This window comes from Lissotriton helveticus, chromosome 6, assembly GCF_964261635.1.
Source record: "Lissotriton helveticus chromosome 6, aLisHel1.1, whole genome shotgun sequence".
Taxonomy (NCBI): domain Eukaryota; kingdom Metazoa; phylum Chordata; class Amphibia; order Caudata; family Salamandridae; genus Lissotriton; species Lissotriton helveticus.
In genome coordinates, this window is record NC_136067.1 from 1,652,389,952 (window position 1) to 1,652,403,805 (window position 13,854).

The following is a 13,854-nucleotide window of genomic DNA, read 5'->3' on the forward strand; positions in this document are numbered from 1 at the left end:
TTTTTCTACCTCTCTTAAAGCAAACTCGGGAGTCACTTGTCGGGAGCGAACCTCTTCCCTCTTTTTCGCCCACCTGCTTCTCCATTTTTCCACATCTCCCCATTTCTGCAGTACCCCCATTAATTCTTTAATCTGTAGCTTCTTTCCGGCCACATTCAGATGTTCTATATCCTTGTCTGAGAAGTCTGCTCTGTATGGTTTCTGTAAGGGCTTGGATTTTGAGATATCTACCCCCATACTAATTGCTGTTTCGGTCAGTTTTTCATGGAGCACTCTGGTGTTCCTTGTAAAGCTTTTACATATGAACGACAATTCTTCCTCAGAGTAGGTATTCAATCGATTCAACCCCACATTTCCTGCCATTAATTCTTCTATTTCAACCCTCAGCTTGTAGAGGTCTAAAGGCTTTGTTTGCGGAGTCTGCTTTTCTAATTCACGACTCCAACTCTCAATTTCATCCGGAGTTACCAGAGAGACATTCCTAGTACCTGTTGCTGTCTCTAATTTAATTTCCTTTGCATTAAAAGGGTTATACCTCAGCTGTGCTCCCTTTGCGGTCTGTTTGTTTGGCAATTCCAAGAATGCAACTTCAGACTCGCACTCACTGGACTGATCATCTATGATGATTGGTTCCTGTCTCGGGGTTGCTATGACTGGGGTCATGACTGGAGTAATCGAATTTCCCTGACCATTTCCGTATAACGGGACCACCGGTCCAATAGTTACTGGAATAGTCAATGCCTCAGGACTGGTATTTATCTGAGAAATTTTCTGAATTATTTCTGTTCTTTGTCTAGCTAGAGCCTCTTGCTCCTTTTCCACTAGTACCCTTCTTAGAGTTGTGTCATGTAATATCTGTGGGGTCAATGGAGGAGTAAAACTCGGGGCAGTAGGCGGAGGAGTAAAACTCGGGGCAGTAGGATGCGTTTCACTTGGTCCTCCACCATAATTTGGCTTCGGAAATAAAGTTCCAGTATTAAAGGACCTGCGCTCTTCCCCATATGGAGGTTGAACAAAAGGCAGTCCTGAATTCGATGGTTTCTCTTCGCTTTCATACAAGGGTCTGGGGAAAAAAGTTTTTGTACGTGAATATTTTTCTTCCTGACTTGCGGGCACTTTGGGATATATATCCCTTGTTTCCGCCAGTTCGGGTTTCTCAGGATAGGGTAATACTTGACCACCCCCTCCCAGTCCCAGGGACCTGTCTTCTTCCTTTTGGAAGGGGCGTCGGGGAACATCTCCTACACTGGAAGGTCGGGTTCCCTCATTGTAAGGTGGCGGACTTCTGGTACAGATGTCATCTATTAGTTCATCATCTGAATCCCCTAGGGCCCCCCAATGCTTACATTTTTCAGTACTTTTCCCCCCCGCTGCAGGGTTATGACATGCCGGCATCATGGGAAACAGACCCTCAACAATCATGCTCTGCCTCCACTGTTTCATCCTTTTATCCCTGGACTCCTGTTTCAGCCTGGGGTACCACTTGGTCAAACCCTTGTCCATTCGGGGTCTTTCCCTTTCAAAAGCCTCAATCTCCCATTCCTCTAATGCTTCATACTGCGTTAGTCTCGGTCTGGGATGCAGTTCATTCATTCGGGTTCTTAAATTAAATAAGATCCTACCATTGAAAGTACCATCTAACGGAAAAGCCAATACTCCGTCATCTTTTGTGTACTTCACCCAATTCTCCAGCCACACACAGGTATTGTACCCTCGGTCAAACATCATGAATGAGGCAGGAGTATTGGGTGCTGGGACAAGAACACCTTCCCTAGATTTAATGGGTTTGTCCGTTTTAAAATAATTTTTCACCTTATTTACAAGGGACATTTTTCTCTTGGTTCCGTACATAATATCGTATCTGTTAGCCTTCCACTGATCCCTTTCAAACCCTAGATGCCTTGGATCAGGTCGCGTCTCTGTAGTCCGCGAGTGCCACATACGACTTCTGTGCTAACTTTGTTTACAAACTACCTCCAACCAGAATGCGCTTCAGAAAATTCGTGCAACCAATGGGTGCGCGACACAGAATAAGCTCTGCCAATGGGTGCGCGGCCCCTTCGTGAGACAGTTCCCACGCTCCGGCGCTCACCCCTCCTTTACAATTTCAGCTCCGCTACCCGCCCGCTGTTTCTACCAATCCCAGCGCGGCACAGAGTGACGTCAGAGGCGCTTCTCGACTGACTCCCTCCCTTCACAAGGTAACGGAAACTTTCTTACTTTTAAAGTGCTCAGTGCTTGGTTATTTTACAACAAATACACATTCGCCACAGTGCTCAAGTGTCTAGACAGAGATAGAATTCTATTACTGCAAGTAAACTACTTCCATTTACTTTTCACTTGCTGCGGGCAGATCTCTTCCGCCTACCCTTCACTCTAGCATCGGTGAACCTGTTATTCCCCTAAACTCATCCACTTCTTTCCGGGATATGTTCCGAGTTTAAGGTTTCTCAGCGGACCCCTCTGCTTTCACGCTAGCTCCGAGGAACCTGCTACTCTTCCGATGTGACCCTTACTAGGTTACGCCACTATGGGAATTTTGCCAATGAACCCCGTTACTGTCATTTATTCACACATGTATTCAGAAAACCCTAGTTAGTGCTTCCCGGTTATCCTAACCTGCACCTAACTTTCCTCGAACCTGTGACCTCAGGACAATGGATTCTATTCACCACTTGCCCTTTCAATTCCCCGGGGAGTTCGGACAACACTTAACGAGTCGATTTACAAATGCATGGATTAGTACATATAACAATATAAGAACAAGAATAATGACAATACAGCAATTCATGAATTTCAGCAGCGTATTTACAAGAGAGTGATCAGTTCCCTCAGAACAGCCGCTCTTATAGCAGCATTAATATAATAGCAGCTTCCGACTTAACTAGCCTAACTAGTCCCTGCCTTACTCTCAACTAGTCCCTAACCATCCTCTGATCTACCAGAAAAACTGATAGAGCGCGCGAGGCCACCCGACCAATAGTTTTCGCCGTTTCCGGCTTCAGGGCCCATATACTTTTCAAATCACCATATACATCGATCAGGTGACTTCACGAGCTCTACCAATTTGGTGTGTGTGTGTTCCCTGCTACCAATTCTCAGTGCACCCGACTTACCATCCACCGATGCAGGTGCCTAATGACCACAATGAATCAGGGAGCTAGCTGTAAAGGAAAGGCAACAAAATACAAACCCAACCAGTAACATTCAAAATACTGTGTAAATGACCACGGACAACTGGAAGTTTTAAAATGTTTATCTAAAGTTCAATATTTTCTTGCATGAGATACAGTAAAATAAGGCAATCAATAACCAAGATAACGTAAATCACATAGGCAGAAAGAAATAATGACAGAGTAATCATCAAAGTACTAATAAAATGTAACGAGAAAAGATACTTATGCAAGTCAGTATTTATCTAAAACAGTGATAGACTAAGTGTGTGTGATTATAGAAGAACTTATAATGAATAACACGCTTCACTTAAGGTGAAAGGGCCTTTGAACAACCTAGGCAACGAAGTTCTAGACCATATCAGGAAAATGACACACTGCTATGCAAAATATAATTTCTAACAAATGAGAAGACATAGAAATAACTTTGCAAAATTTTAAATGACTTTCAATAGTTGCGGAAAGGCATGGAAAATATCATATTTGCAATGTTGAACTTTATTGAAGCAAAAGTTAGAAATTCAGAAGGTGCAAGAATTTCAAGAGATTTCGGAGCAGTATTTACCTAGAAAGGTGTGGAAACCAAACCCTGGCCACGGGTCAGTTAAAGTCAGGAAACCCTCAAGGAAGGATACCCCTCAAAGGACAGCAGGTGCAGAATGGACACCCAGGACAGGACAGGATACCCTCGGAATAAGAGTCAGGACAGGACCTCAGGACAGGACAGCAAACCCTCAGGACAGGACCCTCTTCAGGACAGGACCGGAACCCACAGTTAGGAAGCAACGCCTGCGCTCCACCCGCTCTGCAGATATCGATCAAGACCCCGATTGGGTCAGCGAACTCCCAGCTAAGTGCCTTGCCAGCACTTTAAGGTTCAGTAAAACCTTAGTCTATGGTCAAATTCGGACAGAGTGCTCCGCAGCTCTCTGTATTTTCAGTCACCTATTGAGTGCGTTGGGTCAGTGACAGGTCAGCTAAACCAGACAAGTCGGACGGTTCACTAGGTGAACCCAGGGTAGATATACAGTTTTGGGACAGTGTACCACCCCCCAATGTTGCAAAGTGTCAGAATCCCTCAATTTCGATTGGTCCTAAGGTAGGATTTGGGTAACACACCAATCACAATATGCGATTTCAAGCCTTCATTTACATATTTTGGGACCGCCTAGCATGTTTGGGTTCCCATGAGCTAACAGTAGCACATCTATACAATGTAACATATAAGAAGCCACATTCGCTGTTCTCGCAGGGCAGAGGTGACTTTCTCAGGAGCATCTCGCCCATCACTGCCAGCTGGCTATGTTCCATCAGCCAAGGTCCCTCGTGCTGCCGAATGTCGCACAGGCGCAGAAGGGACCTCCAATATGGCTCTCCTCTCACTCAGACCCCCATTGCCCGCGGTACATGAAAAGTAAGCGAAAACAAATTAATACATAATAATGTCATTATGAAAACACATCACAGGGTTTGTACTTTTAACTCATCATCAAGAAATAAACTTATGCGGTTCTAAATGTTAGCTACATTGAGACGGCACAAGAGCAGTGGCACGAGCAGTACCACATGATAAGCACAGCTATGAATTACGCATGCGCATAACTTTCCCTCCACTTCTGCAGACGCGTCAGGACACGTGAGTGTGGCTGACGCATGCGCAGTAACTAAAATACAAGCGGCGGCCATTTTTTAGAGGACATGGATTAATTTCATTAGAAATACACATAGGCAAGCGTCTCAAACTTTACTCAAACTTAATATAAACGTTAGTAAAACATACACGGGTTACCTTATTACACATAAATGAGGTTCTTGATTTCGGCAAGCCGCAAAATATGCGAAGCTTTGCTTCATGAATCATGAAATTCAGACCTACTCTCAGCTTTAAATATGGCTTTGTTGCAACTTTGCGGTTTCTTTAGTTGACATACTTCCGGTGTTAAAGAAAAATTTGCTGAAGTTATGGCATAGCAGTGTTAACACTTTCACATTTAAGTTTAAACCATAAAGTGGTTAAGAGTTCCCATTCTCTGAAATATATTTGCCCCCTGGGAGAAGTGCAAATTCAGCAAACGAGTTAATATTACTATTTTTAAGTATGCAGGACCATTCAGAAATGAACCTGAATAAACATTTAATATGTTTGTATCCCAAAATTATGCATTTCTTAGGTTGATCAACGAGCTCATTGTTATTTTTATCAAACTAATCTTAATGTGTAGCAAAGCTGAGCCCGTAAATACTGTACATTACAGCTGGGTACACTGTGTACTTTGAATAAACAATATGGTACACCACTTTGTGATGCTTGGGGAATAATCTTTGGCCTACCTATTTTGCTTTCTTAGTCTAATCCTCACCTTGAATTTAGTTTATCCCAATTAACCTTTGTAGCTAGCAAGGCCCAGTAACGGTCTCAGTAATACCCGTCATTAGGTTTGTTTGGAGTGATTTTAAAGAACCTCTACTAAATGTTACCACTCAGATAGGAAATGTAAGATTTTAATATATATATATTTTTTAAATACATACGGAGTGGTTCAAAACATATCATGCCAAGAAGAAACTATTTTAAGTACAAGAAGTTTCAAAATATGTTTGTAATAGTTACACCGTTGCTACCCCCACACTGATATTTATTGTCAAGTCCCTCTTAGTCAATATGGTATTCATTTGTGTGGCTTCCATTGTTTTTTTTGTTCTAAGAAGAGGATTCGGAGGGCCCTTGTCATAATTTGATCTACGTAGCAGAAACTGTAGAATATGATGGCATGAGAACAAAGACTTCCTCTCTTGCTATGTTTATGTCTTAGTTTGTTAAATTAATACGCAATTTACTTTAAACCACTTATCGATTCCAGTACCATTCATATGTTCACAGGAAACTAGTTTTTTGTTTGACTGGGTCTTTACATTTATCACGTTCAAACTCCTTGACTTTCTTTAAAGAAAATGTGTTCATAAGTTGGAAGAGTATGTATGACAGCTGTTGTTAGATGCTATAGTTCCGAATAAAACATGTTACTATTTTATTTGTGCCCAACATGTTTTAGCCTTTGTCAGAATGGACCATTTGTAGGAATATATTTTGTCTGATTTTAGTTACTGTGTTGATTGTTCTTATTTATCTGTAACGATTTTTATCAGCTACACAAATTAAATTAAATGCCAACCAACCTTAGCCACAGGTCCACAGACACAGCTAAAATTTCTCACTAAATTAAATAAAATAACATTCTATAGTTTATAGCACATGCTTACTAAACTAGCAAAACACTGATACATTAAACTCATTTACTCTACTATAGTGCACGTGTAAATAAACTCATGACCAGGCACAAGGAGAACATGCAACACAATTACTTTCAAGGTGAATTGAGCTGCTTTAATGAGAGTGCCACTGCATGACCAGCCTTAACAAAGACTTTAAAGTAAAAGCAGATATTCTGGAAAGACCCAATTATTTTCAACAGCATCAGTCTTGATTGATCAAAATAGGGCAATTTAACATCCAAATATTACTACATACAATTTACATATCAAGAATAAGTGCAAAGTTCATCATTATCTTTACATTTTTCACCGAATCTACTACTCTCTTGCTAATGGCCAGTATCCATCTGCAATTCAATGTTCAAATAGTATTCTGCATCTGGGGACCAGGTATGTGTCTCAAATACAGAACATTATCCTGATATGGTTTCCTTTTCCTTCAATTCTCCAATATCTTTCCTAAAGATCTTTTTCTTTAGGTACTCAAAGTCAGCATAAACGCTAACAAAAACAAGCTATTTTCAAAGTATTCATTCTGCTCCAACAGGAAATGTTTGAACATAAGAATATTTAGTAACACATCTCAGAACTACAAAATAAGAACACCATGGGTACATTATACAAATATGGCAAAATTACACCTTACACACATCTGCTTCAAACGCCATAGAGAATCAGCTCAATTCCAGTGGCTATTATTTAAGTTCTAGCTTTTGGCTAACTATAATATTAAAACTACGGGCGAATGGTTCGTATGATTTAAAGAGTGCAGAAATAAACTATTTGTTGCAATTTCGAGTTAAATATCAAAATATAGAGTGTTTTGGATTAGCTGATGCTGAACACATGAGGCTCAATCCAGTTGATGAGCAAAAGGTCAAGGTATGTTATTTATGTACTGAGATTCTGTTAAATGTTATGAGTGTCTTATGGCTTCATTACGAGTTTGGCAGTCTTCCTGCAGGCCGCCACTCCTGCACCCTGCAGAAAGACCGACAAATTAATTGTCAGACCACCCGCCGGATTACAAGTTTAATCCTGTGCTGCCAAAGGAGAGCCTTAGAAAGGCACAGCCGTGGGAGCACTGCAGCACGTTCCAGAACAGGAAGAAATGCACCATGTCATGCACTTCATGCATTTCTCCCCATGTAGGAACAGGGGTACAGAAAGCCAGAGGGGCACCTCATGTGCCCTCCTGCATGCACCCCCATCAACAGAGGAGACAGGGGGTCCTGGGCCTCCCCAGTTTCCTCACCGTCGTGAAAAGGAGGGCGGTGTGGAAACTGTAGCAGTACCACCAGCATATTTGCAGCGTCTGACCACTACACCACCGGCGGTTGCAGCGATCCTTAGGCGGTCCAACCACCAAAGTTGTAATACGGCGGGTTGATCACCAGTCTGGCCATCCACGGACTGTCACTGCAACTACGGCGGTCCAATGGTTCGCTGTAGTCGTAATCAGGCCCTTAGTCTCAGAGACTACTGACCTGTGCCACCAGCATACAGTCACCATAAAAAGGAAGAATAGGAAGTAAAGCACAAGGGGATTTTCAAATAGAACACCAGAACTGCAGGGAAGAAGTATGTGCAGGCACGCTTTTGTCATTCACTATACTTCAGGGTGGGTGGCATGGTTGACATTAATGCGATTACCATCAACTGCATCATTAAGGAATCCATTATTACATGTGATATTAACCATCCCCAAACGCTCACAGAGTTGCATATGTAAAATGGGAAAAGTGAAACTAATTCTACAATACAGAAGCAACTGGCTAAAATATCCAGACTGATTGAATGCTATTCTAATGATATGGGGCCATTTAACAAATATATACCAGACATTAGTATGCTGAAATCTCCACTGAAGACAATGGAGTAGCAGTGGCCTATAAAACCTGGTACAGGCCCGCTGCTCTCAACATTACAATGTCCTAATACAGTCTCTGCCTGTGTCTTTCTCCTGCCTCTTCATACTATATGGATAGGGCAAAGGAAAGACAGAGGCAGAGCCTGTGCAGCAGAGGACACAGAAGCTCCCCCCCCCCTTCTCCTTCCGTAGCGCACAGTGTCACTGGAGCATCCGAAGGAGGAAGACAAGAATTCTGCTCTACTTCTAGGTCTCCCTGGCTGTGTTAAATGTGGAGAAGCAGTTTAGCTGAGCCCAGGGAGAACCAGGGTCTGACTTCAGCCTCCTTTCACACCTATTGCTGTGAATGTTTACCAGTTAACAAGAGTGACCCTGCACACAGATGGCAAATGTTGAACATTTACAGCAACATCTGTGAAACAAGGGCTTCAAGGACGCATGGCGGGTGGGTTTCAATCCCCTTGGTCTCTGAGGTAGGCCTTTGTTTTATTAACCCCTTCGCTGCCGGATGTTTTCACCCTGCTGTGCGGGGGGAGGGGGGCCGCGTGCGGCGCCGCTGTGCTTGTGACGAGCTCAGCTCGTCATGAGGCACAGTGCAGCTGCACTCATGACGAGCAGAGCTCGTCACAACCACACCCGTTTTTCGAACGTTCAGCACAGCAGGGTAATTATCCCCGCGTGCAACGTTCCAACGGCCGTGACGAGCTCAGCTCGTCATGAGTGCAGCTGCACTGTGCCTCATGACGAGCTGAGCTCGTCATGAGCATAGAAGAGGTTAATTAGGTCAATCTGCCCTCATGGGCCGGAATGTTTTAATAGCCTTATAGCATGTCGTAGTGGACTATACATCCATTAAAGGTCTGTTCCCTTTTTAACGGCTCTCACATTCGGTTTGGGCATTTATCACTGGAGCGGTGATTTAAATCCAGTATAACTTTGAGACTGTACACAGGATCCAATAATCGGATGAAAGAGAGACTCACAAAGCAAACAGTGTTTTCTTTTTCAAACCTTGACAGAATACACCATACAGGTATAGCATGGGACAGATATATTGCAGGTATAACAGACACCCCGAACAGCTTCAGGACAGGCAGCAACCCAGCAGTACCAGTTTCCTCACTCACACAGGGCAGGTACAACCCAAGTAGGAGAAGTTCAAACTTTCTTCACACAGAAAAGAGAGAACCAAAGTGAAGCATCAATGTATGCTTACGTACAAGCAAAGAACCAGCACGAAATCAAGTGTGCATGGTTTCCTCAGGTAAAAAAAAAACGGTACAGTTTTTACAGCATCTGAGAATGTTCCCATCACATATACAACTAGTACAGCATTAAAAACAGCAAGGGACACCGAATTCAGACCCTGAAAATTAAAAGCATGGAGAGAAACTGGAAGCTTCTTTCACAAGATCAGTATTGCATGCTTCTTTCACAGAACCCACACAGCTGGCAGTAGTACCAGACTCAGTTCACTACCCACATTCAGTATTGGACAACCTTATGGCAATATATTACAGGCATTAGAGGTCAGCAATTCTGATGGAGAAGGAGAGCCGAGATTTCTAAAACTCAGTCTGACCCGAGTGTCACAATGCCAGTTGCCCACACTTCATATCTGAACACAGATAAAAACCCATCTCTCCCTTTCCCTAATTCCAAACATTGGCCATGCTTACAGAGTGCCCCAAATAACCCTGTTGTCAAGCTAGGAAACAGCGAGCCCTTAGGCCTGCATGGCAATAGAGCAACACAGTTGCTAGTCCAGGGGGAGTAGGTAAATATGTTTATCGCAGCCACATTCCACTTTTCTGCTTACACATAGTTTCCCTACTTGGGCAATGTCCATAGTGAGACATTACACATAGGTAGGTAGGGCAGTCCGGCCGTGAACTGCATGGAGAAAAGTGGGTCTTGGGAGGGTGGCAGCCACTTGGAAGGGGCTTTGACTGTACTAGTGCAACGCACAATATTCAACAGTACTGTAAACAACACATGCAATAATAAACATAGCACTCTTTACATTATGAAATCATAAACTAGGAGGTCATCAAGGCTGTATTCTCAAAACAGTGACACACCTTTCAACGCTGGCAAGGGCCTCACACTCGGGGAGTAAGTGAATGTCTGCTTGGGCAGTGCACTCTCTAGTGGGACACAACGGGTGACATGGGCCCTAATGTAAGAAAGGAAAATGTTTACCTCTGCCTCACTTTAAAAACAGTTACAATTAAAGTGCAACGATCCCTCACAATCTAGAGTCCTGGTGCCACTGCAGCTCTTGCATTACTGATGGCTAATCTCCCGGCCACTTATACTCTCATTACTACCCACCTTAGAGAGGACAGTGAGTGACACGTCAACAAGTAGCATGGAGACAGACACTTTGCCACCCCCTTAGCTCTTTGCCTTAACCTGATACTATGGGCGTTTTGTAAGCTTTTTACTTCATTTCAGCCACACACAGGAGGCCAACCACAATGCAGCTGAAAAGAGGATCAGTGTGCCATGCTCTCACCAGTACCCACTCTTGCACGATGTAGTGCGGATGCAAAATATAAAATGTTTGGTGGATGCTTGTTCCATTCACTACTGATGTAATATTTTCAATAAGTGGTGCTAGAGCATCATTGTGCAAAAACAAAGAAATAGCACCTCATTCCATGAAATTGCTGCTACCATCACATATGAGGGTTGTATTCAAAGCAGTTAAAAAAAAACTGAGATTTTGAGTAAAAACAATACTTACCTTTTCAATATCCACCATTTCCGTTTCGTAAATTTCTGCAATCGTTATGTGATGTTTGGCAGCGATAGTAAACCTTCCCTGTAAAAGGCCACAGATTGAAAATCAAAGCATGCATTAATGGAAAATATTTCTTAGGAGTTTAATGTCAGGTAAAATCATGTTTAATATTGGCATTAGAAGATACTTGAATGTGGTGACAATACAACGTCTTACCATATCTGTATAGATATCGATGGCTGTGTTTAGGCAGTTGATGGCCTCTGTTGCGTTTGCATTTAAGAAAAAATAATTAAGTTTTTATGTTCGCATTTCATCACTTTGTTTTTTACTCTTATTGGTAAATTCATCAATTTTAAACTCAAGATCATTAACGGTGTAAACCCATCCAAAGACTGATTTTGACATGCAACACATCGGAAATTATCCAAAATGTATTAAAATTAGGTTGACAAATTTTCAAGTCATGAATCAAGAATCCACTAAAAAGCACTGCAAAATATTTAAAATGATTGGACTTTCTGGGCACCCCTGTCCCGCTTACATAATAACTTGTTTAAAAAAGATTCAGTATGGCCGATATTTGTAATCACACTACAAATAAATAACAGGTTTATACCCAACTCATTAGTATTCAATTTATCAACCGGACGAATGTTTGGGATGAAAGTGGGAATGTGAACCTCCAACCTGCAAGTTACATAAAGAACTCGGATTTACACTCTGAAAGGTTGTGCTGCTGAGACATCAAAAACAGTACACTATTTAAGTAGATCGACCCCTTGCTATAACAGTCCTAAAATTAAAAGGCAAACTGAAAGGTGAAAAGGACCATTGTCATTTGTTAGGCACAACTAATTACAAGGGTTTGTAAGATCCAAGTCCAAGGCCCAAATCCATTCACCACGGCGCACTTGACATTTAGTTACCTGCGGTTTAGGAGGATTACATTTGGGTAGCTAATTTCTTTTTTAAGGTAATTTGATAATTTAAAATTAGTGTACAACTTTGTGCCCTCATTACTAATGTTCTTTGATCATATCATCTCTGGGGCGGTCTTTCAACACACCACTCCATTCCAACCACACTCCGCTGTAATGCAAACTCTTCTTCATCTGCCCCTCTCATGCTTTTCACTGACTTCTTTCCCCAGTGACCTGACTGGTACCTTTATTTGAATCCATCAAAGAAGAACAAGTCATTTTGCTAAGGTTGAATGGGATGCAACTCAACGTGTATCCTACAAAATACTGTGCATTTTATGGACATTGATTGAGGTGACTGAGTCAGATTCCAAATTGTACATTGCTCAGACAACAGTACACCAATATAAGAACACACAAATAGTTTTATATTTATGGCAAATAAAATGGTTGCACTGGGTTTGTGCTAGGTGAGGAATGCTTGAAAACATGTATACGTTTGAAAAAAGTAAAGAAATGTTGGTCAGAACAATCCAGTCCAAAACTAGCTTCTTTTTCACAGCAGGCAATCTACAACATTAACTTCTATGAGCATGACGTTCAGAAATGCTCTACACAATAAGATGTACTATCCATGCGTGATGCTACAAGTATTTCAAATGACCTACCTTGAGGGTCTGCCTTTTTGTAAGCGTTTCCTGCATCTACAAAGCTGGTGGCTGCGTCATGCTTGCTTTGCAGTTGCATATGTATTTTTGCAGCTTGGCAAAATGCGTTCCCTGCAGCTAACATACAAAAGAAAATAATACATTACAATATGTTATTTTAACGATTTGTATAATTACATACAATTATCTCCCGAGAAATTTAAAACATCCAACTATACTCTTTGAAGCGCCACTAAACTCAAAGACACAAGCCATTTCGATCGTGCATGAGAGATTGTTAAATTAAATGGTTTAGGCACACCATCACTAATCCAGTCTTCTGATAATTTAGTTTACATGCAAGTAAATCTATTTACACAATTAGCATTGATCTCCTCGGTAGTGGAATACAGTAAATCCATTTTTAATAATTGAGGGCACTAAACCTTTGTTTTGGTCGGCCTGAAGGGCTGAGCTAGCGGGGAAGGTAGGAAGGTCTTTGGGCAGAAATGGGTGGGGGAGCATTCAAATAGCGGCTTGGCAAATTGAAGCCAGCTTCGGTGACTGAGCATGGTGTAATTATAAAGTTGCAACTCCCAAGTTAAGATGAACCCCAGCTGCGGCTCATCATCTGTAATGAGTAACAGAAATACAATACAACAAGACTGTCTTGGACAAATGTTTTTGATAGTTGGTGGTATGACTTGAGTCTACCAGATCAGCAGTTGCTTGAACAGTTTATATATAATTTAGTCTGGCTTCTGCCTACTGTTCTACTGTAGCCCAGTTAATACCTTAGGGTAGCCCTTGTCTTTCGTCAGCCTCATCTGAATTTTGCCAGTCCCTTTTCATTGACTTCTTAACAGCCACAGAATTACAGGCAGATGCAGGAGGAGGACAAAGTGTGGTGCATGAGAGGGGGCTAAGCTATGGGTTGCCGCCCATTGGTGTAGACGGACAACGAGGTCATGAACACAGAGAAGATACACAAGATAAATGTGTGATCTGTTGGCACTTCTATGACCCTCAATAACGGGCCCAAAACAATCTAACAAAATAAGAAAAAAACGGTATAAGAGGATTGGAGACGGGAATTTCACACAGAGCCAATACAAAATAGATTATCATTTTGATAGGCTGTCGAAAGGTAATGGGGGCAAAACAAAATATTTATGGAGCACTATCAAACAACCATGCATGTTAAAGAACTATGTTAATGAAC

The 13,854-nt window shown here is 42.0% G+C and overlaps 1 protein-coding gene across 2 annotated transcripts in view; it reads right to left on the reverse strand.

Moving 5' to 3' along the window:
• Positions 1-13,854, reverse strand: part of NAPB (NSF attachment protein beta) — a 251,238-nt gene that overhangs the window by 140,064 nt on the left and 97,320 nt on the right. The window contains exons 3-5 of one of the 2 annotated variants that reach the window (XM_078649504.1): positions 12,654-12,770; positions 11,279-11,325; positions 11,066-11,143 (exon numbers count right to left, since the gene is read on the reverse strand). In XM_078649504.1, the coding sequence (XP_078505630.1) occupies positions 11,066-11,143; positions 11,279-11,325; positions 12,654-12,770 (242 nt within the window). The remainder of the gene's footprint in view (positions 1-11,065; positions 11,144-11,278; positions 11,326-12,653; positions 12,771-13,854) is intronic. The other variant, XM_078649505.1, reaches the window with a different exon arrangement.